Below are 26,695 nucleotides of genomic sequence, written 5' to 3'. Positions count from 1 at the left end.
ACCTATTAGATGATACTGTATTTATTAAATCACAGATTCTTTTTTCACTGTGACACTCTGAGGGATGGAGGAGATCCTACTTGAGACACAGACTCAAATACTCAAGTACTTGACTGAGATCCTGGATGGAGAATTCATGAGTTAACTGGAAGGCAATCAGCAGAACCAAAAGTTGGGATTATATAACCATTGAAAAGCGAGGTAGGGTCAGGTCTTTTCAACTTGCATGTTCAACTTAGAGGTTGAAATTCCAGAACTTGATGACATCACTCAAACAGTCCATTTCTTTCTCAGGAATTATCTATTGATAGGGTGCTGTTACCCCTGACCCTAACCATATCAAGAATAGCCACAGGAGGGCTGGGGTTGTAGCTCAGTGGCAGAGCATTTGCCTAGCATATGTGAGGCACTGGGTTTGATTCTCAGTACCACATTAAAAAAAATAAAGTTTAAAACAAAGAATAGTCACAGGAGAAGAGATTAGATACAGGCAAAATCTTATTTGTAACTGTGATATGGTAATAGATTTTGTTGGGGGAAAATACCAAAAATGCCATTACAAAAGTAAACAAGCCTTTCTACTTTTAAGATAAAATAATTTTGTGTGCCTTGTGCCTTTATTTAATTCCACTTTCCTTGTCTTATGCTAATGAAATGCTTCAATACATTAATTTTTACCTCAGAATCAGACCTTTCTTCCAGGTTTCAGCAGAAAAGTCACATGTGGGTAAAAAACATAAACCCTTTCCTGTTTATTACATTCATTATTAATTTAAGTCTTCATTTTAGCAAACCAGGTACTTGGATTTAGGGAAGAAAAATTAGAGGAAAGAAAAAAACAGAAATGGCGTTCTGATAGACTCTTGCAAAGTTGTCTTTTCAAAGGAAACATCCAGAGATCAAGGTGATTATTCAAATCCACAAGTAATTCAATATGCATACTTCCAGAGCTCCAATTTGTGTTCACCACCCATCAGAAGCTGCCCTAAATACATCCTGTTCAGGTCGATAAATGTTCCCAAGTGAAGATTAACTAACTATTAGTTAACTAGTAACTATCACTAAACAATCTAGTAGCTAGCTATCACTAAACCAAAAGCATCTGAGAGGCTGTGTCCTCCTCAGCACATATAAAATCAATGAACAATAGGAAGTTAAGTTCAGTATCCTCAAATAACTGTGCCAGGGACTTGGTTGAATGAGAGGGACAGAGAGTTTCCTAGCTGAATGACCAAGACAATTACAAAAATCTATATATTATATATTGATTCCCTGACACACAGCCATTGCCCCTTGCTTGTCCTGCTGCCCCACCTGGTCTCTGCCCTCCTTTAGTGAGAATTCTGGAGAAGACAGACCTCGCTGAGCTCTGTTAGCTAAGTTTTCCTCACCTCCTCGGTTTCAGGAGTACATTCTTTTCTTCTGGGGGGTTGCCCAGCTCCTGGCCGAAAGGCTCCCATTGGAATATTGATATTTGCCTAAAAGAGAAAATGGGGTAGATTTAGTTCAAGAATGTAAGAAATTGCAATGATACTCTGAGACAGCAATCATTGTGAGGGAAAAAATGTGTCTGAAAAGTACATCTTCAAAGCTTTTTATCTCAGGAAAATTGCTGTAATGACAGCACAAAATATGCAAAGGAAAATTTGACTTCCATTTGTTACAGATTTCTGGTATTCATCCTTACATCCAAGCAGCAATTTTACAATTCCTTATTGGGTGGAAGAATTTGAAGACAGTTTGTTCTCGCTGTTGCCCTCCTGTGGTGCATATTATCTCTGTCAGGGATGTGGAAGGAACACATAACCATAGGACAGAAGGAAAGCATCTACAAAAGCCACTTCATGCCTTTGCCTTCCTTCAGGTTCCTTAATATTTATGGGAGTGGGGAACATTCACACCTCCTATGCTGCTTCCGTCTTTGCATAACATCCTGCCACATTTCAGCATTGCCTTAAGCCCCTGGAATTAACCTTCTAGCCAACACACTCTTCTGTGGATCAGTAAGGAATAAGCAGAGTGCTGGAATGTCAAGTTCCCTTTGTATCGTAACTCTTTGATTCTTGTCCTTTATTAAGACAACTTATTTATCTCCATCAGTGGAGAATATAAAATACCTTCTACTAAACATGAAATGCTCCAAAAATTAATTATGTAATGATATGTTGACATAGTAATTTGAACTTGGGAAGAGAATACACAAATTTGAATTTTGCCCATATTTTGTCTGATATCAAAAGTGAAAACATTTATTAGAGACACAAAATGTCTTCAACCAATAGTAGCACTCACATAAAACATGCATTAAACACTTTAAAAAAAAAGTAGAACACATTTTTTTCCACTACAGATAAAGGTGTTGCTTTATGAGTAATGGTATATGTGGGTTTGAAAATGTGAAGTTTCATCTTGTTTTGAGTGACAATGATGCCTGAGCAAATGCATCATTTTATTATGACACAGATTAGACCAAATGAAATTATTGTGAAATGTGGTGAGGTCCATTTGGAAGTACTTGGTATAAGCTGTCACCAGGGGAATGACAGGTGGTATCCACTGTCCATGTCCATTCAGCATGGACAACAGGAAGTGACTTTTCCCACCTAGGGGCTTTAAAACTTCTCTCCTTATTATAATAATGTTGATTCTACAGAAAAGAAACAGATCTGGAGTATTCATAGTGGAAAAATCAAGGGGTACATCATTGTGGTATCATTGGAAGTATTTTTGATTAGTATGTCCTACAAGACAGATAAGACAGATGGAAAGATAGGTTTTAAATAGTCGTAAATATGGAGCTATATTTCATGAACACCAAGGTGCACCTCTTTTAATATGTTTGAAATCATAATGTGTCTTACACTTTTTTTTGAGACAAGGTCTTATTATATTATCCAGGCTGGCTTCGAATTCCAGGGCTCAAGCAGTTCTTCTACATCAACTTCCAAGGGACTGGGATTACAGACACAAGACACTACATCCAATTGTATGTTACAATTTTAATTGGCACATTTTCTTTTTCCTTGGCAGGGTATACAATAGTAGTATTAGCTCGGGTTGTAGCTCAGTGGTAGGGCCACTTAACATGCATCAGGCCCTGGATTTCATCTCCAGTACCACCAAAAGCAAAAATAAAATAAAATAAAATAATAGTATTTTACAACTGACAGTGTTTAGATTGGAAGAAATATCATAGGAACCCGAAATAAGATCAAAACAATGTAAATAAGACTCAAAGAAGATGATATATAATTGGACCAAGAGACTATTTCCAGCAGTACAGTCTGGATGAAAGAGGGAGAAAGTCAATAGGACTATATGGGAGAAGGTTAATCAATTAAAAGTTTAGTGAAATTACACCACCCCAACCCATTTATTAAGAATCTAGGGCTAGGGTTCTGGCTCAGTGGTAGAGCGACTGTCTAGCATGAGTAAGGCCTTGGGTTCGATTCTCAGCACCATGTAAAAATACATAAAATCCATTGACAACTAAAAAAATATTTTAAAAAAAGAATCTACATACAAGAGGAATCTTCCAAATAGCCAGGTCAAGCTATCATATTATTTTTGAAAGACTTAATAGTTAAACTAACCTATTTATTCAAGTATGTATGCTCTATTGTCCATTATGGTTTTCAGTAGAAAAAAATGCAAAGATCATCCATAATAATGTAATAGGTAAAGAACCACCTTTTCCCATTTGGGGATTAATAGTAGAAATTCAAGTAACCTCTCCATGAGTCATGTGTGGTTTATAATAGTGAAAAGAGCCCAGTTCTAGGAGTTGCCACAGATTTTCTATACTTGAAAAAGTGATAGCAGCTCTGTCCCCATTTGTGATATGAATATTAGGCTACAGCAGGGTTTTTCAAACCTCTTAAGCATAGAATTGTTCCCTCAGGTAAAGTATTCTAAGAATATCTAATGCAAAGTCTGAGGAGATGGAGGTTTTGGACACCTACATTTTCACAAGTCTTCTGAGGTTGATATAATCACCTTTATTTTACTGATGAAGAAACTCAATTAGATAATTTGCACAAAGTCACACAATTAGTACAAGCAAGTGGGCATGATGGCACACATCTGTAATCCCAGCTGCTCAGGAAGCTGAGCCAGGAGGCTCCCAAATTCAAGGCCGGCCTGGGCAACTTTGCAAGACTGTCTCAAAAAGGGCCAGGGATGTAGCTCAGTGACAGAGAACCCCTGTGTTCAATCCTGACACCCCCCCAAAAAAAAAGAGTACAAGCAAAAGCCAGTATTCTAAATCAAAGCTGCCTAACTGTAGACCTTTACACTCTACCAAACCAGTCTCCAAAAAGTTTCTATTCACTTGGCTGAAGTTAGCTCTAACCTGCTCTAAAATTGCAGACTTATATTTTGAGAAAGACTTTTGAAAAAGGGCATACAGAATGGATAATTCCAGAATACCTGCCAAAGAAAAGCCACTTTGAAAAATGAGCCATTAACTCACCGACTTGACACTTTTTCTTCTTTAAAACATCACTCACTTCGGGAACCTAAATGGGTTTTTATGACAGCAAATATTGACAGGAATGAAAGCAGCCTGAAAACATGTAGAACATCCAATCATTCATGTGCACCAATGAGGGAGTGTAAGGGGAGTGCTTTGTCAACTGCAGCGTGCATTACACTAGTAATAAGATGATTAGAGATGTTTCATTAATATAATTGTAGGGCAGTGATACTTGAATGACAAATTATAGACTAAATTATACACAGAAAGAAAATTCCTTTAGCTTGAATTTAGTAGGAAAATGTAGACCTGTAAATCTCTGTTTTTATTCCATTGGCCAGATAATTGGGTCATATTCTTGTCTTTTATACTCACTTGCTTAGTGTTTGTTTGAAGTACTGGGAATGGAAACCAGGGTCTTGTACGGGCTGGGCAAGCACTCTACCACTGAGTTACATACATCCCCAGGCCTTTCTCTGTGTTTCAATGCAAATAAAATACCTTTTCAATTGTTCACTCTTTTCACCTGCAAATTGAGTGTGGCATTAGCCATTCAAAATGAGTTTGGAATATAAGCTACTTTTTATTTATTTATTTTTGGTACCAGGATTGAACACAGGTGCTTAACCACTTAGCCCCATCCTCAGCCCTTTTTTATTTTTTTATTTAGAGACAGGGTCTTGTTGAGTTGCTTAGGGCCTTGTTAAGTCACTGAGGCTGGCCTTGAACTTGGGATCCTTCTGCCTTAGCCTCCCGAGCCCTGGGATTAGATGTGTGCACCACCATGCCTGGCTATTTTTTTAAATGAAAGAATAAACACAGAAACAGCTTAACATTAATGGAGTTTCTACACTATATAGACTCTGTATAAATATGAAGGAAACAGCCTTTTTTTCCCCCTTTGGTAATGCAACCCTTTGTAATTCCTTTCCTTCCTTGAGGTTTACTCATTTTAGATATTTTTAAATATTCCCCCTGCCCCAGTGCAGCAGATCAGGCACATCACTTTCCCAAGCTATACATAATTTGTTACATCCTCCAAGTTGGGAATGGAAAAAATAATCTACTAGATCATCTTTTGCCAGTACAGGATACAGTTCCCTGATAGAAGACCTATCTGATGTGAAATTAATACTACACTTGATCTCACCAGGTGAAGAAAAGTAGAAAGAATTCCCTGTAAGTTAATTCCACCACTCCCTTAATTATTTGTATTGTTCTCTTTACTTGGCTCCAGGCTTTGAGCCAGGAGAATTCTGGAAACAATATTCCCTCCACAGCCACTCCAGTGGGGCTTATAAGGCAATGACATCTTCTTTCCCCAGGGGGATGGATTCTGATAGCTGCTGCCCCCCCAAGTGCTGACAGTGCCTATTGAACTTTACTTTCCACTGTCATTGAGCTCCCCTCCCTTTTTGTCTCCACTGTGTCTCTCCTTTTGTGAACCTACTGTGCTGCATATTTGTTTCTAATGACGCCCCCCCACTGATTCATCTTTAGTTTTCAAAGGTCCCCATCAGCTCCTGAGAGAATCTATACACTCCTCAAAGTCATTCTCCCAGGATGCAGCCAGAGGAAATTCTATGAGTTGCATTTTGCAGTATTTCTTTCTGCTGTTTCCTATTCTCATAGTCCTAGTCTTTCTCTGAAAGGAGCAGGATGTGACATTTTGAGACTACAGAAGACTTTCAAAAAGAGGTATGTTTTCTGAGAAGAAAATGAGATTCCTTTTTGATATATTAGCCTGAAATGAGAGACAGACAGACAGACACACACACACCCCTACCAACTGAAATATAATCAACTTATTTTAAATTAAAATTCTGTGTCACTAGAATGCATTACTGCTTAGAGATTCTTGAAATGTGGAATAGATTCAAAACACAAAATTTTCCCACTCAACGTGATTTTGAGAAACTCCCACTCAGCTACTGTTTTCCCCCATGATGTTTCATACTGAAACATTTTCTTTTTTTTTTTTCTCTGTTCTCAACACTTTTTGTTCTCTTCAATAATTTCCTGAATGACTCAACTGTAGTCTTGTTATCCAGGGAAATCAGATTTCAGGAATGTACTGTACAGCTATTAAGATAATGTGCGCAATTGGTTGGGGGCAGGTTGTATCTCCAAAGTACTTGTAAATGTCGGCATCAAAAAATGACATCTTTTAGCCAGTATATGCCTGTTTGCCTCATGTCACAAGAATGCAGGCCTGGGTAGAGTGGAGTCAGACAACTGTGTGCAAGTTCTTGCTATACTTTAAAGAACCCAACATTAGAAATTAGAAATAATGTAGTGGTCTTTGTAAGAAAGAAATAGTAAATATATGATCAAAGAAAATGACTTACCTCTACATTAAAACAAATGGCAAATGAAAGTTACTGTTTTAAATTTAAATAAAACATTGAAGGAAGGCATATATCATTACGATTTTTAGCTTAATCAACCAGGGATGATGATAAGTCTATTCCTTTGTATCAAGGAGTATCTTATACTTGGAATCTTGTCTGTATGTATTTTGGGTTTCCACAGAGACTGCCTATTTCTTTCAGAGTATTTATGCCCTGGACAATGGAGAGTGGGAGAGCAATGATTATGAATGGAGAAGGAAATGAAGCATTAAAATGTGGGGTATCAAAATATTCTGTTCTACTTGCAGACTGAGTAGCAATGGAAACCTATAGTAAGAAACCACACACGTGAGACTCATAGAATCATTTCTTTGAATATATGATAAAAGAATTGGAGTTAGTGTCACAAGCAGTTTGACTGAGTTGAGAAAGCCAGAGTAGTAATTTAGTGACCATGGTTGCTTTTATTTCAAGACCATGTTTGTCACTGAGTCACTTTATTTTGTACTTTTCACTCTAAGCCAACTTGCCTTTAACATGAGTTTAATTAGTGTCAGCTGTTAGCTTCTCCACTGAAATCCTGACACAATTTCTGAAAGACAGTTGAGTTCTTTAAAAGGGAGGCAGGCACACAGCATCCATAAAATGGTAATTGTCCCTCAAGTAGTCTTGGCACTTACGACCACTCTTGAGATGATCCACAGCCACGCTTCCAGCCTTGCACTCTGTGCCAAATCTGGGGATGGTAACTAACAAGACTGGGCAGAGTGGTTCCAAACATGGGTTTTAGGATTGGACTGGACCACTGAGTTCAGGTCCTGACTCTCCTACTACTTACAAGCCCTGTGATCCTTGGTGCGTTATTTCATATCTCCAAACATAATGTTATGATCCACAGAAATTCTGTTGCACTGAGAAAAAACATAGAAAACCCAGAATAACTAAAGCTATTACTGTCATCCTAATAATAAACCTTAAAAGTTTTTCTCAAGAAATTCACAGACTATTAGAAGTTGGTCAGATCGCTTCTCGGCCTTTTGGCTAAGATCAAGTGTAGAAGTTGGTCAGAGGCTTAGAGGTCATTTAATACAACACTTTCCCTTTGCAGATCACAAAGATCAAGAGGGTGAAGTCACATAGCAGAGCTAAGACTAGGGCACAGGACTCTTTTCCAGTTAACCATGAAGCTCTGTCTCATGGGAGAGGACAAATAATAGATAATAGCTTACTTTGATCAACAGTGGAGAGAAAGAACCAGTGACAACCCAGAGAAGATTGGCTCTGTGTGAGTTGAGGCCCTGGAAGGCCTGTGATAATTCCCAAAGAGGGTGTGTTCAGGAGGAAGAAGAAGGACAGGCAGGTGCTGCCAGTGGCTGGTGTCATTTGGTCTCATTAGAGAAAGTCACCAAGCAGATTGCTGATGGGATTAGATTTCCCAGCAACTCTAGCTTTCCCCACCAGCTGTCATGTCAAATTCTTTTGTGGGAAGGGAGCAGACTTAGTGTCCCAAGTGTGCAATGTTACCTTGGTCACAGCTCCATTCCCATCAACAATGGGGAATAACAAGCAGCCTGGAGAATCTAGAACTGTTGTTGGCAAACTACAATTCACTGGCCAAAATCAGCCCACCACCTGATTTTGTAAACAAAATTCCATTGAAACACAACCATGTTTGTATTGCCTATGGCAATACAAATAACAATAACAGTGGAGTTGAGTAGTTGGAACAGACCAAACAACACCAAAGCCTAAAATAATTTATTATCTGGTCTTTTTCATAAAAGGTTTGCCAACCTCTGGGACAGAACTTTATGAGCTGCTTAAGAGACAAAGGTCCAGGGTATGAAAGGATCAACTGATTCCTTTAAGTCCTTTTTATGCCCCATGGCTGAGATTTCTTTAAAAAAGGGTATACTTAAAATCCCCACAAAATTCCAATGCCCATCTCTTACTCAGTATGGATATAAAAGACAATTGTCCACCTCTTCTAAGGGTGAGTCTAGTTTTAGTCTCCCTCTTATTCTGATACATGAAGGAGATAGAGTCACTTGAAGAGAGAGCAAAGTCATTCCATGTATTACTTCATGTAAAGAGCCATCTATTAAGGAATTTGTGTACTATAAACCAGGTGCTTGCCATACATGATTTTGCATATTTATTATAACAACCATATTAAGTAATATATTGTCCCCATTTTATAGAAAGGTAAGCTAAGAGGTTTGTAACTGACTCCATGTTTTGTAACACAGGTGCCATAACTCAACTCCTGTTACAAGCCTGGCTGAAAGTGGCTTAAGTTCAACCAAGTCAGATAAAATAGAGACCCCAGTCATTGTTTCTAGAAGTTTGCTCTGTCAAACACTATCCTACAAGATACTCATTGAAGAGGTCAAATATGATTAGAAACATTGCATATGTTGCCACCCTCCTAGAAATAATCTGATGCCATTTGCAAGTTATAGATTCTGAGAAATTTTCTTAAACATTTAATGATAGAAACCTTTAGTCTAATTAACAACATCCCATAAAACTGATATCTAAGGGACACATTTTGGGTACTATTGAACTAGATGATGATGATGATGATGATGATTTATGACTGATAATCATAACAACTCTTTCTTAAGCAATTACAGTGATCCAGGTACTAGTGTATTTACATGTATTAAATTGAATTAATTCCATTTATCCTCTGAGAAACCTTGTGATAGACACTGTTATTAATTCCCTTCTTGACAGATAGGGAAAAAGAGGCACAAAGAGGATAAAAAACTTACCCAAAGTGATGTAATTAATAAGTAAGGGTCTATGAGTTTCTCAAATATAGGAATCAGGTATCAATGCATCTTTGTGTACCCTACACTTAGCACAATGCCTGGCCCATATTATGTACCAAGGAAACAACCATTGAACTGGATTGGAGATAAGGTTATCATAAAAAGTGACTAGAGTATGTTGAGTAGAACATTTAAGATCTTTAAACGGCATTTACACGATGAGGTTATTCCCTCTTCAACCAGGGTTTTTATTTGTTCCAGACAGGACTGTAACCTAGAAAATGTTCCAACTATAAACCACTTTGTACAGTGTAACCATTTTTATATGTTATTTAATGCATCGTACTTAAGGTTAATGCAAAAATGATAGAAAATATCAGATAGTGCTCATACTATTAAACCCCAAGGAAATGAAGGTACATTAAATTGGACTTTTGTGTGGCATAAAATATACTGAAAGAGGCAACACCACACCATAAGGAACTACTGTATTGCCCTTGTTGGTAAAGTGGATGGATTTTGCTTTGTAATACAGCATAATAACAGCTACTGAGAATAGTTAATAGTATCTTTTTAAATATTACAGATCTAAAAATATATCAAGGTCAAAATTAGTAAATAAAATACTGGTGAATTTTCAGTGTCAAGTTGAGTGAGATCAGGGAACACTGAGGCAAGACAAATCAACATACTTTCAGCTTTAAATGGAAGAGAATCAAAAGCAGCCTAAGAGAAGACTATGGTTTTGTGTCCTGCAAAATAAAAAGGAAACTTTATGTTTAGCACTTCAGAAGTTTTAAGTGCAGAGATTCAATGGTAATATTTCTCATAGCTGACATAAAACACTCCTGTAAGATCATAACTACAATAATGCTTGATGTTCAGTTAGTGAATATTGTGTTGTTTTCAACATCTTATACATGTAGCCCTAGAAGGTGAGTACCATTATCTCCATTTTACATATGTGGAAGTGGAGGTATGGAGAGATAGAGCAGGGAAAAGTAACTTTCCTGTGATCCTATGCCAACACAAGGCAGATGAAGGACCTCAGCAATCTGATTTCAGAGCCCATGCTACTAACTGCTTGCATATGGAGGAGAAGATTCCAAAGCTCAATGATATTCAGGTTCTGAGAGACAAAATAATTTCCACTGCCAATTTCAGGATTCAGGGAATCACTAAGTAGATACCAGAGGGCTGAATGTTACAATTTGGAATGGAATCCTTGCCAAATGCATTGGCCCCTCCTTGTGGCTTGCTCAGTGACAGGTTTCCAGAGGTTGTTATACATCTTGCCACTTAAGAACGCCACCAATTTAATAATATACATTAGTCATGACAAGTAAAGAAAGATTTGTCTCTCCATCCACCTCCATCACTGGTGTGTGCCAGAATTTTTAAAACCCTCAATGATGTAGTCACACCCTGGCCACATGCATGCCCTTCCAAACCACAGTCAACTGTTTGTGACTGTGTTTATGCCATGATGCTGCATCAAAGCTAACATTCTGCAACTGCCACATGCCCTGCCACCTTCAGAAAAAGTCCAAGAAGAAAAAATATTCCTTTGGAGAAAGCAGCAATGGGTTCCATGTTGATAGAAAGGAAAGATAGACTTTTACAATAAAGCATTGTACTCAAGTCTCTGGGTGGGAGCCATTTGACAGTCAAACATAGACCCCTTAAGAGAAATAACAAATACTGAATAAAAACAAATACTGAAAGTCATTTTCATAATTGTATTTTTGTTTCAAAATGCTTGCTTCTCTTTCCCATTTTTGTGGGTGATGCTTAAGTCGATTTAAACAACCAAAGAATCTGTTTACTGAGATGGCATGAGGAGAACTAATAACATACGAACTTTAAAAAGTAAATAACCGAGACTTGGGAAGAACACTTGACTACAAAAGGGTATTATTTAAAGAAAGATATACTTTATTTTATTTTATGCTGAGGATGGAACCCAGGGCCTCCCACATAGAAAACATGTGCTCTACCACTGAGCTACACCCCCCCAGCTTTAAAAGATGTATTTGAAGCAAAGGAGTCAACAAACTGTGACTCACTGATATATTCATATAGCAATGGGATATGAAAATGGAAATTGAATATTCTATCTCTATTGATGAGCATATAAAACATGCATATGAAAAAACATGTATTTTAAAATTAACATATAATAGTTATAAAGATTTATAGAGTATGATATTTTAACAATATGATATTTTAATACATGTATGCAATGTGCACTGATCAAATCAGGGTAATTAGGATTTTCTTCTCCTTATCACTGCTTTATGTATGGAGCCTTTGAGCAAATCTCTTCTAGTTCTTCAGAAAGCACATAATAGGCTATTGTGAATACACTATATTTTAGTAGAAGATAATTTAATTCTTATTTATAAACTTTGATTGTCTTATAATCCAGAACAATTAAACAAAATAGCTTTTTTTTTTCTCAGTTGTGCTTACCGATCTTACATCCTTTCTCAGTTGTACTTCAGGAGCCTTACTTTATCCATATCAGTTATATCAAGAGGAACTTATTCATATCAGTTAGAGGTGAACAATCACAGTATGACTTAAGCAATCAGACTAGAGATCACAAAACTGATGTTAGAACACAAATACACCTACTTACCTGGATGGCTCTGACATTGGAAACTGGCTGTTTCGACATATTCAGGCAGTCTTAGCCCTAAAAAAATAAGTAAGAAACTGTTAGATGTGGCAGCATTCAGATTCTTAGTCTTGATAAATTCAAATTTAACTCATGATTCAACTGGGCAGTCACCCCTTTCACAGGCCATATATTCTTTCAGTCTCAATTTCCGAAGTTACTTAGAGACCCTCCTTCTGAATGCCTTGGGGAGAGGGAACACTAGAGCACCCCAATAAATCATTCAGGAGGAGAAATGCTGAGATGCCTCGCCCATGATGCTAATGATAGGTGACCAGAAACTTGAAAGGCCCTATCATCTCCTTCCCTGCCCTCCTGACCCTCTGCCAAGAGCAGCAAAGCACAGAGGTAGTGGGAATAAAACACCTTTGTTCAGGCTCCAGCGGCTCTCCACTTGAAGCTGAACTTTTGATCTGAATTCATTGTTGCCAGGGCGGCTAGTCAGTCCATTGGGAGCACCTGCTCTTTGTTGAACACTCAAAGAGAAATGACCTGTGCTACATCCCCACTGCAACTTGGGACACACTCTGAGGACCTGGCCACAACTTCACCCCACCAATGCCTTACATCCCGCAAGCCTCTGCAGGGTGCCTCGTACAGAGCCCAGGCTCTGTGAACACAGGCAGTTAGCCAGGCCTTGCTCATCTTCTTTGCTTTCAACAGCCTCAGAAGGCAGTAGGATTTCTGTGACCATGTCAGATCAGATACCCAAGATGTAGAACTGCTTCATTCCCAAAGGATTATTTCATTCTTTCAACACTGACTTAGAGACCTTCCTTAGAGCATTGTGATGGGAGCATGATTGGGGACTAAGCTGTTTACTGGGACTGAAGGAACAGGAAATAACAGCCCAGCTCTGCCTTGTTTTTATAGCTTTATTTATTAAACATTGACAGGACCAAGTAAAAAGTTAAAAATTCACTGAGTTAAAAGCATGCTGTGTTCTAAACCTAAACTATAAAATAGGCTGACTGCATTCTCTTTATTGACTAGTTTAAACATATATGTTAACATGTAAGTAAGTGGTACAGAAAGCAGTATTGGTATTTGCTACAAGTCCTGTGTAACCTGTGCAATGTTACTCAACATTTATAGGCCGATTTCCTCTTCCTTAAAATTTACCTGCCTCACAGGTTGTAGTAACATTCAAAATGACAATGCTGCTGGGAAGGCCTGGCGAATGATAAAGCATGATGTAAGTATTTATTGTTTTACTGCCACTGCCCACAGCTAATGAGTTCTGAGTGTTGTACTGATCGACAGACTTAAGTACAGAGAATTGATGAAGTGATGTTCCTCAACACCTGTAGAGATAAAAGATCTGAGAACTCTGTGAACAAGTTGGTTGTTTTATTTTGCTTTTTTTTCAGATCTTCAAAGTTTTAGGCTCTATTTTGTGAAGTTAAACAATTACATATTTTTTAAATTAGTGTATCCAAATACATGTACATGTAGCTATGTTCATGAAAACAATGAGACCTTTTTATAGAAGTTTTATGTGAATGCTTTGGTGATACATGGATATAGCTTCCATGCATAAAAGTGTAGGTAAAAGTATTTTTAATATGGTTAAAAAATTAAATAACAACAACAAAACAAACAATAGGGATACATTTCACTCTATTATAGGTTTCAAGTAGATTGCTGTCTTTCCTTCCATGTCAAAAGAAAATGAAGCATTTTTAATTTTTGGATCTAGGGCACACAGCTCAATGCCAAAGTGAAAAGTGTAGTGCCTTAATTTTTAACGTTTCTGTTCCTCAAAAGCTAATATAAGTCATGCAAAGAAGTAATTCCCAGAGAACTTTAAATATTTCAGCATACTGTTCTCTGTGTGTGTACAACTAAAGTTTAATTACTATCATTTGGGAACTTTTGAAAAGTTTTTTTACATCAATTTAAAATATGGAATTAGGAAATTTCTTTGTTATTATAATAGCATGTTGAAATGTGAAACGAAACAAAACAAGCAATGAATAGTTGTGTCATTTATACTGCATTGATTTTTTTGATAAGTTGATTTTGTTTTTTTCATTGACTGATTATACTAACTACTGAATTGCTGTGTTTTGGAGGAAACTGAGTCTAACGGATGGGCCATGCCTCCTGTATAGTTTTGGTATATTCTGATTTACATACAAATCTCTCCTAAACAGTTATGTTAATATTCAATAGAGACACCTATAAAAAAGTTGGTTAGCTCCCAGTTCTTGTTCTTCACAAAGAGGCTAGAGAACATTGGTGTAAATCAGTTCAGCAGCAGTTCCTGCTGTCCTCATTATTTGCAGAGAAATCAGGGCAAAGCACACTAATGAATAAAAATAGACCGTGTTCCCTGGCTGTTTCCCTGGCCCTGCATTCACCTCCATCAGGGATGTAAGTATAGGATGCATCTTCTCTCTTCATCTACATGCTTCCTCCCGGGACCAAAAAAGAAAGCTATGCCTTAGGTACACACTCCACTCCCACCAGGGCCTCTGTTTTTCATCCAGAGAGGTACTCTTTACAACACTCAATTACTGTGTCTGTCTCCTGGCTCTGGCTAAAATTTGAAAACATTGAAAGTTTGACAGGCATATATTGACTTTTACAAAGCCTTTAGTATACTGGAAACGCTTGCCAATGGAAACGCAAGCACAGTTGAGGTTTCCTGGCAGTTTGCAAGTCAGTGGGGGCTTTTAATGGTCTGTATGCTGAGTCATGTACAATATACCCCTGGTTCATTTTGATTGAACTACACCTAATATCTAACTTCTAAATAAAACTCTATGACTTACTAAAAATTGGTCAACATTAATATCACTAATTTAATAAGAAGGGATTCAGAGGAAAATCAATATTTGGAAAGAAGAGCTTTGTTCTTTTGAAAGGTCAAGTAAATGGATAAAGCTCCATCTCAAAGGGAATTATCTTCTGTCCTGCAGCTAAAAATAATTCCTGAGAAGGGTGTAGAAAGATGTTCAGCTGTCTGAACTGACTCCTTATTCACTCTGTTTTAAATACAATGAGAGAGAAGAGACTCCACAGTCCCATGCCCCTAAATCTGGTACCCGCATAGATGGAGACAGTGAGAGCAGCCCTCTGCCCTGTTAGAGGGTACAGGAAAACTGACCAGAGTGAAGCTTTTGAAAAGATGGTTCTCTACACACAAGACATTAATAGAACTTTATCATTAAGAGTAAGCCTGGCACTTAGGGAAAAGAGAAAACCATTCTAAACTTGTATTGTGTAACAACTCTGGCAATAATATGGATTTAGGTAAATCAAAAGACTAACATTATAGCTTTTCTTGGCTCCCAGTTCTCCTGATTAATTCTCAGCTTTGAGTCTGAATCAGTCTACGGCTGACCAACTATAATACTGACCATCATAGCTTCAAGGTCACAGTTAACATATCTGGATTGTGAACATTTTACTAATAGCCCTATCAATGAAAAATACCTCTAGTTCAATATTCTTTCAGCACCCTCCCCCCTACACACATAAACAATGTATAAAACAAGCAGCAACACCACCAGTGAATAGGGAGTTGACAAAGAAACTACACTCACTGGTTACAAGCCTGCAAAGTTATAAGTAGTTACTTCAAGTTAGTTATCAAGGAAATTTCCTTCAGAAAGCCCAGTTGCCAGCAGAACTGGTCCTTCTGCTTACCTGCTTTCTGTATTTGTTTACTGCCTAAGGAAAGTCCCAGGCAGCCAGGTGCAAGAATACAAAGCTCCTTGGAGGGTGGAAGGGACTCCCGGTGTCCTCTGAGCTGCGATCTCAATTCTGATGCTTTTCATGTGGCTGAAATAGCTCGAGTGCTCTGTGCCTCTCCCGGTACAGAGAGCTGCTCCTGGCTCGGGGCTGGAGGGGAACTCAGTTTAAGGCTAAGTGTTAAAGAGAATTCCTGTCATAGCTCACAGTTGTTCTTCCTAAATATAGAGTTTGATACAAGCCATACTCTGCCTCCAAAAGGCTTGACCGTGCAGGAAGCAGGGCTCAAATGTCAGCCGGGAGGTGGCTATGGTGTCTTACTGCCCTCCTAATCTTCCAAGAGGTTGACTGCATTTTCTCACAAATTCTGAGAAGGTATAGAAAACTTCAAAAAGTAGGAGAAGGCTATCTTTAGCTTTATTACCTGGAGGCCAGAAGATGAGGAGCATTGAACAAAATTTGGGGAAGGTAGCTGGGGTACTGATGTCAGTGTTTTTATCCCAGGTTGGCCACTCAAGAGTTGTTAGTTTTTTTTTTTTTTTAATAATCAGCACTAAACAAATAGTCACTAAATGATATTTAAGCTATTGAATTCATCTGTATGGAATTGCCCTTTTTGTAGGTCAAAAATTGTCAAACAGGGATGGAGTGGTATGGTTGCTGGGCCAACAGTCCTTGTTCCTATGCTTCGCTGCCTCTACTGGGGTCATTGACTTTGACCCCAAAGCAAAGGAGACAATAGAACAGAACAAAACAAAGATAAAGTGTCTAAGTATGACAAGAGTCAGGACCAGGTACCAAAGAAAACATTTTTAAACAGAACACACCAAATCCTAAGGCACACACTCACTATTTTTAACAGGACTTTTAATTTTTTTAACTTCACCAGTCTTTGAAATTAGCTTTATATAAAACTTAACTTAAAAGAAGAAAGGGAAGATGAAATCATAAAGATGTAGGGAAGATCAGTAGAGCAGAAGGAGATTAAGAGGTTCAGAGGAGGGATGTGAAAGAGGAGGAAATATGGAATGAATTTTTTTTAAATCATGCTATGTGCATATATAAATATGCCACAGGGAATTTCACCTTCATGTATAGGTAGAAAGAACCAATCAAAAAATAAATATATGAGTAAAAAGGAAGATAAGTAGATAAAGGAGAATGGGGGGAGAGAAGAGGGGAAGGAAAGGAGAGGACATTAACTGAAATCGAATTCCATGAATGTGTGAATTTGTTGAGATGAACCTAATGACTATGCACAACTATAATACTCTAATAAAAAATTTAAAAATAAAAAACTGCCCTTCAGTACAAATAATTGACAGAGTGGACAGACTTAAAATCCACCCACTGGATAAAAAGGAACACTATGTCTGAGTCCCTGATGGCATGACTGAGCCACAGAACTCTTACCAGCAACCATTGCCTGCTAGTCTTCTTGTTAGGCGAGGGAAAGAAGCTTCAGTTTCTGCAAGCCCCTCAAGTCAAGTTTCTGTTCCCTGCAGCTGAGTGCATTCCAAATAGAAGCAGTTGGCTTATTTTCAGAACTATTAAGAGAAAAACAATTTTCTGGGAGTTTTGGGGGTCAGCAGATTATTGGGATTCATTTTAGCTTGGGGTTCACCATTGAGATATATTATTCATGTGCTATTTCAAAAATGGTGTCTTTAAATTTCAATGTAGACATCATGCTTTAAGATTATATGGTGCCAAAAGTGAGTTGTTTGTACACTGGAGAAAAAATATAGGAAGCACTTGAATAGTTCCCCAGATATTTGACTATACCTGCATGTTCAAAGCTCTTTACTATACCAAGGATATCATCACTCCATGGACCAGCAACAATGAGCCATTTTTAACACTCTGCCCTGCAGTCAGCCCATACATTTTTCCATAGTCCTGCCCCAATGACCCCTCAGTAGACAAAAATTAACAAAGAATGATCATCTAGGAGAAGGGACTATGAAGAAGAACCTAGCTAAAATCTATGAAAAAAAAACTTTATTTTTCCATAGTATCTATTTCTATGTTAAATTGTAATTTGTGACACCACAGCTATGATCAAATCAATGCTCACTTGTAATCCAGGAAAGTGTCAAATTTCATTCCCTGGCTGATGCTGACACCTTTAAAGAGACTGGTATGAGGGCTGGAGGTGTAGCTCAGTAATGGAGGGTTTGCCTAGCATGAAGAAAGCCCTGGGTTCTATCCCCAACACTGCCACCCCACCAAAAAAATACTAGTTGTGCAAGTGTAGCCCATCCTGCCCACTTCATCCTTCATCCACAAGGGTGTGTGTGTGTGTGTGTGTGTGTGTGTGTGTGTGTGTGTATGTTGTGGTGCTAGGGATCGAACCCAGGACCTTGTGAATGCAAGGCAAGCACTCTACCAACTGAGCTATCTCCCCAGTCCTCCCTACCAGTTGTGGCATAAGATAATTCAAAAATTTCCACAACAGAGATCCAAGATGGCGGACTAGAGGGAGGCTGTGTTTCTTGTCTCTCTGTAACTCGAGTTTCAGAGGAAAATCTGTTTCTCTGTGAGACAGTCTTTGCTGCTCATCCATCCCCTGCTGTTTACCCCATTTGTCTACCTCGATCACCCATAGTCTGCCAGCATATCAACTTCTTTTTGAGTGCAGATTGCTCTCTGACTGCTGCCTCTCATCTGCCACTTGCCCACCTGCCTGCCTCTTACTTGCCCATTGCCTGCCTTACAGCTATCCATCACCCACAACCCGAGGTTCACTGCCAATCGTCCGCAGGTAGCCCACACACCACCCACAGATGACCACCAGATCGCCAGCTGCCTGCAGTTGCCCGGAAGTTCACTGTCACAGTACCTGCAAGTTTGGTTACATGTGGCTGCTGCCATTTTGGGACAACAGCCAGGACCTGCAGGACCCCCCATCTGACTGGACCCCACCTCCAGGACCCCCAGCCTGACCAACTGCACCACACACAGACTCATAGCCCAAGCCGCACACTGCAGCTCCCCATTTGCCAACACATTTGGAAGCTAGTGCAGCCACTCTTGCAATATCCTAGAAGTGGAAGGTACCTTCTTCAGATGGGGCCAATCCCATCCTCAGATGTAATACTGGAGACTGGAAGATCATTGTCTGGTACCCCTCATGCATCAGGCTACTGAAGACTGGGAGGTTTGAATAGTATATGACTTTTATAGTGTAGTTTTTTTTCTCCTTTTTGAAATTTTTTGCTTTTATTTCTTTATTTTTCTTGCTCTATTTTCCTTTTGATTAGCTGTTTCCTCATACTTTCTTTCTTCCTTTTCTCATGCTAACAACCAAGTTCTTTTATTTCTGCTTTCACTCATCCTATAATCCAGTACTTCTATATACTCTTTTATTTTCTCATGAACAGTTACATCCTACACCCCTCCCCATCCTTTGTCCACCATTAAAAACTGTAGACCTCATTGCAAATCTATTTGTTACACTGTAGATAATAATTGAACTCATCATCTCTGTTTATTATGACAATATTGTTAATGTCTTCATAGGGGCTATTTGGATTAGGGCTGCATATTATCTGTAATAGATGCTAATATTGATCTCCCCCATAAAGAACAGGTATTGGAAAACTGCAGGGTCACTATAAACCTATAGGGGGGAACTGCAATACCCAGAATCTGCACTGCAAGAGGGGAAGATACATGAACAACATGAAAAAACAAGGGAAGAAAGTGTTCCAAACAAACCAAGATTCTATATTAATGGAATCCAATGACAGAATGGTAGAAGAAATGTCAGAAAAGGAATTCAGAATATACTTAATTAAAATGATTTGTGAGGCAAAGGATAAGAGAGCAAATGCAGACAATGAATGATCACTCCAATGAACAGTTGAAAGAGCAACTGCAGGAAGCAAAAGATCATTTCAACAAAGACATTTTAAAAAAAAATAGAAATCCTTGAAATGAAGTAAACAATAAACCAAATAAAAAACTCAATGGAAAGCTTCACCAAAAGACTAGATCACTTGGAAGACAGAACCTCAGACAATGAAGACAAAATATTTAATCTTGAAAATAAAGTTGACCACACAGAGAAGATGGTAAGAAATCATGAACAGAATCTCTAAGAACTACGGGACATCATGAAAAGACCAAATTTAAGAATTATTGGGATTGAGGAAGGCACAGAGATACAAACCAAAGGAATGAACAACCTATTCAATGAAATAATATCAGAAAATCTCCCAAGCCTGAAGAATGAAATGGAAAATCAAATACAAGAAGCTTACAGAACACCAAATGCACAAAATCACAACAGATCCACATGAAGGCACATTATAATGAAAATGCCTAACATTCAAAATAAAGATAGGATTTTGAAGGCTATAATAGAAAAAGCATCAGATTACATATAAGGAGAAACCAATATGAATATTAGCAGTTTTCTCAGTCCAGACCCTAAAAGCTAGAAGGGCCTGGAACAACATATTTCAGGCTCTGAAAGAACATGGTTGCCAATGAAGAATCTTATACCCAGCAAAACTAACCTTCAGATATGAAGATGAAACTAAATCCTTCCATGATAAACAGAAGTTAAAATAACTTACAAATAGGAAACCTGTGCTACAAAACATTCTCAGCAAAATATTCCATGAGGAGGAAATGAAAAACAACAATGTAGGTTAGCAAAGGGAGGAACTACCCTAAAGGAAAAGCCAATCAAAGGAGAAACCAAGTCAAGGTTAAAACCAAAAATAAGCCAAAATTGACTGTGAATACAAATCATATCTCAATAATAACCCTGAATGTTAATGGCCTAAACTCATCAATCAAAAGACATAGACTGGAAGATTGGATTAAAAACAAAGACCCAATAATATGCTGCCTTCAAGAGATTCATCTCACAGAAAAATACATCCACAAACTAAAGGTGAAAGGAAGGGGGAAAAACCAAGTACACAAACTGAGGTAAAAAGTGGGGGTTTCAGGCTGGGGATATAGCTCAGTTGGTAGAGTGCTTGCCTTGCAAGCACAAGGCCCTGGGTTCAATCCCCAGTACTGCAAAGAAAAAAAAAAATGGTAAAAAGCGGGGCTTTCCATGCTTATAGCGGATAAAGTGGACTTCAAGTCAAAGTTAGTCAGAAAAGAGAAAGAAGGTCATTTCATACTGTTTAAGGGAACCATAAATCAGGAAGACATAATAATCATAAATATTTATGCCCCGCAAAACAATAGCACATCCATGTACATCAAACAAATCCTTCTCAATTTCAGGAACAAAATAGACCACAACACAATAATACTGGGTGACTTTAAAACACCTCTCTCACCACTGGATATATCTTTCAAACAAAAACTAAACAAAGAAACCATAGAACTCAGTAACACAATCAATAACTTAGACTTAACAGACATATAAAGAATATTCCATCCATCAATGAGTGAATACACTTTATTCTCAGTAGCACATGAATCCTTTTCTAAAATAGAGTATATGTTATGCCACAAAGCAACCCTTAGTACATACAAAAAAGTAGAGATACTTCCTTGTATTCTATCAGATCATAATGGAATGAAATTAGAAATCAATGATAAAACAGAAACTACTCCAATACCTGGAGACTAAATAATATGCTAATAAATGAAGCATGCATAACAGAAAACATCAGGGAGAAGATAAAAAAAATTCTTAGAGGTAAATGAGAATGACAATAAACATAAAAATCTCTGGGACACCATGAAAGCAGTTCTAAGAGGAAAATACATTGCGTGTAGTGCATTTAAGAATAGAGTAAAAAGTCAACAACTAAATGACCTAACATTACATCTCAAAAGCCTAGAAAAAGAACAGAGCAACACCAAAAGTAATAGAAGACAGGAGATAATTAAAATCAGAGTTGAAATCAATGAAATAGAAACAAAAGAAACAAAAAAAAAACTGACAAAGCAAAAATTTGGTTCTTTGAAAAAGTAAACAAAATAGATACACCCTTAGCGACACTAACAAAGAGGAGAGAGAAAACTCAAATTACTAGAATTTGTGATGAAAAAGGAAATATCACGACAGACACCATGGAAATACATAACATAATGAGAAGCTACTTTGAAAATCTCTACTCCAACAAAATAGAAAATATCTAAGACACTGACAAATTTTTAGAGATGTATGATCCTCCCAAACTGAATCAGGAAGACATGCTCAATCTAAACAGATCAATTTCAAGCACCGAAATAGAAGAAGCCATCAAAAGCCTACCAACAAAAAAACCCCAGGACCAGATGGATTCCCAGGCGAGTTCTACAAGACCATCAAAGAAGAATTTATACCAATACTCCTTAAAGTATTCCATGAAATAGAAAAGGAGGGAACCCTTCCAAATTCATTCTATGAAGCTATTATTACTCTGATACCGAAAGCAGACCAAGACACATCAAGGAAAGAAAACTTAAGACCAATATCTCTGATGAACATAGATGCAAAAATCCTTTACAAAATTCTGGCAAAACACATACAAAAACATATTAAGAAGATACTGCACCATGATCAAGTGGAGTTTATCCTGGAGATGCAAGGTTGGTTTAACATCTGGAAACCAATAAATGTAATTCATCACATCAATAGACTTCAGGTTAAGAATCACATGATTATTTCAATAGATGTCAAAAAAGCGTTTGACAAAATAAAACATCCTTCATGCTCAAAACACTAGAAAAATTAGGGAGAGTAGGAACACACCTCAACATTGTAAAGGCTATTTATGCTAAGCCCACGGCCAACATCATTCTTAATGGAGAAAAACTGAAAGCATTCCCTTTAAAGACAGGGATGCCCTCTTTCACTACTTCTATTCAACATTGTGCTTGAAATACTAGCCAGAGCAATTAGACGGACCAAAGAAATTAAGGGGATATGAATAGGAAAAGAAGAACTCAAGATATCACTATTTGCCAATGACATGATTTTATATTTAGAGGATCCAAAAAACTCCACCAGAAAAGTTTTAGATCTAATAAATGAATTCAGCAAAATATCAGAACATAAAATCAGCACACATAAATCTAATGCATTTCTATTCATATGCAATTAATCATCTGAAAGAGAAATTAGGAAAACAACTCCATTCACAACAGCCTAAAAAAAAATACTTGGGAATCAATCTAACCAAAGAGGTGAAAGACCTCTACAATGAAAACCACAGAAAATTAAAAAAATTGAAGAAGACCTTAGAAGATAGAAGGATCTTCCATGTTCTTGGATAGGCAGAACTAATATTACCAAAATGGTCATACTTCCAAAGGTAATATACATATTTAATGCAATTCCAACTAAAATCCCAAAGTCATTCCTCATAGAAATAGAAAAAGCAATCATGAAATTCACCTGGAAGAAAAAGATCCAGAATAGCCGAAGCAATCCTGGGCAGGAAGAGTGATGCAGGAGGTTATCACAATACCAGACCTTAAACCCTACTATAGAGCAATAGTAACAAAAACAGCATGGTATTGGCACCAAAATAGACAGGTAGACCAATGGTACAGAATAGAAGAGACAGAGACAAACCCACATAAGTACATTACCTCATACTAGACAAAGGAGCCAAAAACATACAATGGAGAAAAGATAGCCTCTTCAACAAATGGTGCTGGAAAAACTGGAAATCCATATGCAGTAAAATGAAATTAAACCCCTATCTCTCACCTTGTACAAAACTCAACTCAAAATGGTTCAAGGATCTAGGAATTAGACCTAAGACCCTTCACCAAATAGAAGAAAAAGTAGGCCCAAATCTTCATCATGTTGGCTTAGTCTCAACAAGATTTAACAAAACTCCCAGAGTGCAAGAAATAATATCAAGAATCAATAAATGGGATCGATTCAAACTAGAAAGCATTTTCTCAGCAAAGGAGAAAAATCTTTTCCACACAAACTTCAGACCAGACCACTAATTTCCAAAATTCATAAAGAACTTAAAAAACTTTACACCAAAAATACAAATAACCCAATCAATAAATGGACTAAGGAAATGGGCAGATGCTTCACAGAAGAAGATATACAGGTGATCAACAAATATATAAAAAAGTGCTCATCATCCATAGTAATTAGAGAAATGCAAATTAAAACCACACTAAGATTTCATCTAACTCCAATTAGAATGGCTATTATCAAGAACACAAGCAATAATAAGTGTTGACATGGATGTGGGGAAAAAGGCACACTCATACATTTCTGGTAGAGTTGCAAACTGATGCAGTCACTCTGGAAAGCAGTATAGAAATTCCTGAGAAAACCTGGAATGGACCCACCATTTGACACAGCTATCCCACTCCTTGGCCTATACCCAAAGGACTTAAAATCAGCATACTACAGTGATGCAGCCACATCAATGTTCATAGCTGCTCAATTCACAATAGCTATATTGTGGAACCAACCTAGATGCCCTTCAACAGATGAATGGATAAAGAAACTGTGATACATATACACAATGGAATATTACTCAGCCACAAAGAAGAATAAAATTATGGCATTTGCTGGTAAGTGGATGGAGTTGGAGACTATCATGCTAAATGAGATAAGCCAAGCCCAAAAAACCAAAGTCCGAATGTTGTCTCTGATAAGTGAATGATAATACATAATGGAGGAGGGGGTGGCAGGAGGCTAGAGAAGAATGGAGGAACTTTGGATGGTGTAGAGGAAAACGGGACACGAGGGGTGGAGGAAGAAAAGATAGTGGACTGAGATAGACATTATTACCCTGTGTACATGTATGATTACATGGTGTGAATCTACATTGTTTACAACCATAGAAATGAAAAGTTGTACCCCATTTGTGTATAATGAATCAAAATGCAGTCTGTAAAAATAAATTTTTTTAAAAAATTTCCATGACATCTATCACAGTTGTACCAAAATTTTATAAGTTATAGCTCATTTTATTTTTAAAATGTAATCAATTTTTAACAATAAAATATAATATATTGCAATATTGATAAAACCTGACTAATGGGATAGACTAATTCTGATCGAGTAATTGGTTGCACTTCTCTGTATGGTAGCATCAGTTAATGGCACTACACATTTACCCAGGGCCAGAGACTTTTAACGACAAGAAGGTTAGAAAGAATATTGATTTCATTAAATTTACTAACAGGAGAAATATGGATATTTGAAATGTGGTCAGATGAATGATAGTAACCAGGGATAATTTTGGATCTTTATTTTTTATCAATATTGTTGTTGCTTCCTGTTTTACTCTCTCCCATGTCTACATCCCCATTTCTCTCTACAAAGAGTGATACAATATTATCACCTTGAATCAATTATTAAATTCCATAGTTCCTTTGCAATCAGCAAGATATAGATTTGTTACTATGGATTATAACAAATAAAACTACAACAACATGAAGATATTTGCCTTTTTATAGTCTAGATTTATATTACAGATAATTTCTGGAAAGATCACTATCACTAAAGGTATGTTGCCCAATAATTCTACAACCAGATAGGTTATTTTCATGTGATCTGGTCTTCTTAACTGTGTTTGTAGCTAAATAATAATATGACATATATATTAACCACTATTTTGTGGTACCTATATGTCACTCATAGGTGTATCCCCAGGTATGTGACTCAGTGACTATAATGAAAAAGACCAACAAGACAAATATTTTTGTGAAGAAGTAAGCACTCCTCATACACTCCTGGTAGGAAAGTATAATGGTAGTTTCCATAGTTGAAAGAATCCAGCAGTTCCTAAAAAGATCAAACATAAAGATACCATATGACCCAGCAATTTTCTTCTTTTGCAAACTAATTTTGCCTATTCTGAGTTCATTGCATTTTCATATGAATTTTAGGGTCAGCTTACCAATTCCAGAAGAAAAAACAAGCTGGGAATTTTGAAAAAGTTCACATTGAACCTGTAGATTGATTTGGGTAGCATTGCCATCTTAACAAGATTAAATCTTCCAATGCATAAACATGAAATGTGTTTCCATTTACTTAAGTCTTTTGAAATTTATTTCAATGATGTTTATATTTTATAGTTTTCAGTGTACAAGTGCACTTCTTTTGTTAAATATATTTTAAGTATGTTATTCTTTTCACTGCTATTAGAAATGGAATTATTTTCTTAATTTCATTTTTGGATTGTCCATTGTTAGTACATAGAAATAAATTTTATTTTGTAAATTGGTATTTATTCTGCAACATTGCCGAACTCATTTATTAATTCTATTGGGGATTTTTTGGGTAGATTTTCTTTATTAAGAGTACATCATGTGGGAATAAAGACAGTCTTACTTTTTTCTTCTCAGCATGGGAGATTTTACTTTTACCTTTTCTTTATTTTCTTTATATATTTATTGCCAATTGCCCTGATGCCCCATCCCTCTTGATCACAGAAAACCAATGTTTTGTCAGGTTCCCATTCAAACATTTTTCAGAATCCCCAAGACTTAAGGGTCATATGTTTCAGAAATCAGCCCTGTGTCCACATACCTCCTTACTAATGCTCTGGCTCCATACCATTTCTCTAACCAGGTTGAAGCCTTCTCCTCCTAATCTACTCCTCTCTCTTGTCCCATGTAAATCCAGACCCTTTGTTTCCAGGAGTACAACTCAAACAAGATAATAACATTCAGTAAAAATTCATTAAAGATTTGTGATACCAAGACAGTGGCAAAGTCAAAATTAAAATGTCAAAGCCAAGTATTATCTGTATTACATAAGACAAGCCAC

At 37.3% G+C, this 26,695-nt stretch overlaps 1 protein-coding gene across 1 annotated transcript in view; it reads right to left on the bottom strand.

The window, feature by feature from the left end:
• The window catches only part of SMPX (small muscle protein X-linked), a 52,164-nt gene extending 36,018 nt beyond the window's left edge, over nt 1-16,146 (bottom strand). The window contains exons 1-3 of the mRNA XM_079122984.1: nt 15,937-16,146; nt 12,244-12,300; nt 1,392-1,478 (exon numbers count right to left, since the gene is read on the bottom strand). Coding sequence (XP_078979110.1) covers nt 1,392-1,478; nt 12,244-12,282 — 126 coding nt within the window. The 5' untranslated portion in view covers nt 12,283-12,300; nt 15,937-16,146. The remainder of the gene's footprint in view (nt 1-1,391; nt 1,479-12,243; nt 12,301-15,936) is intronic.
• Between the last annotated feature and the right edge of the window lie 10,549 nt (nt 16,147-26,695).

The sequence above is a fragment of the Sciurus vulgaris genome (genome assembly GCF_902686455.1).
Source record: "Sciurus vulgaris genome assembly, chromosome: X".
Lineage (NCBI taxonomy): Eukaryota > Metazoa > Chordata > Mammalia > Rodentia > Sciuridae > Sciurus > Sciurus vulgaris.
Note: the sequence above shows the minus strand (reverse complement) of the source record. Positions and strands in the feature narration are given on the sequence as shown.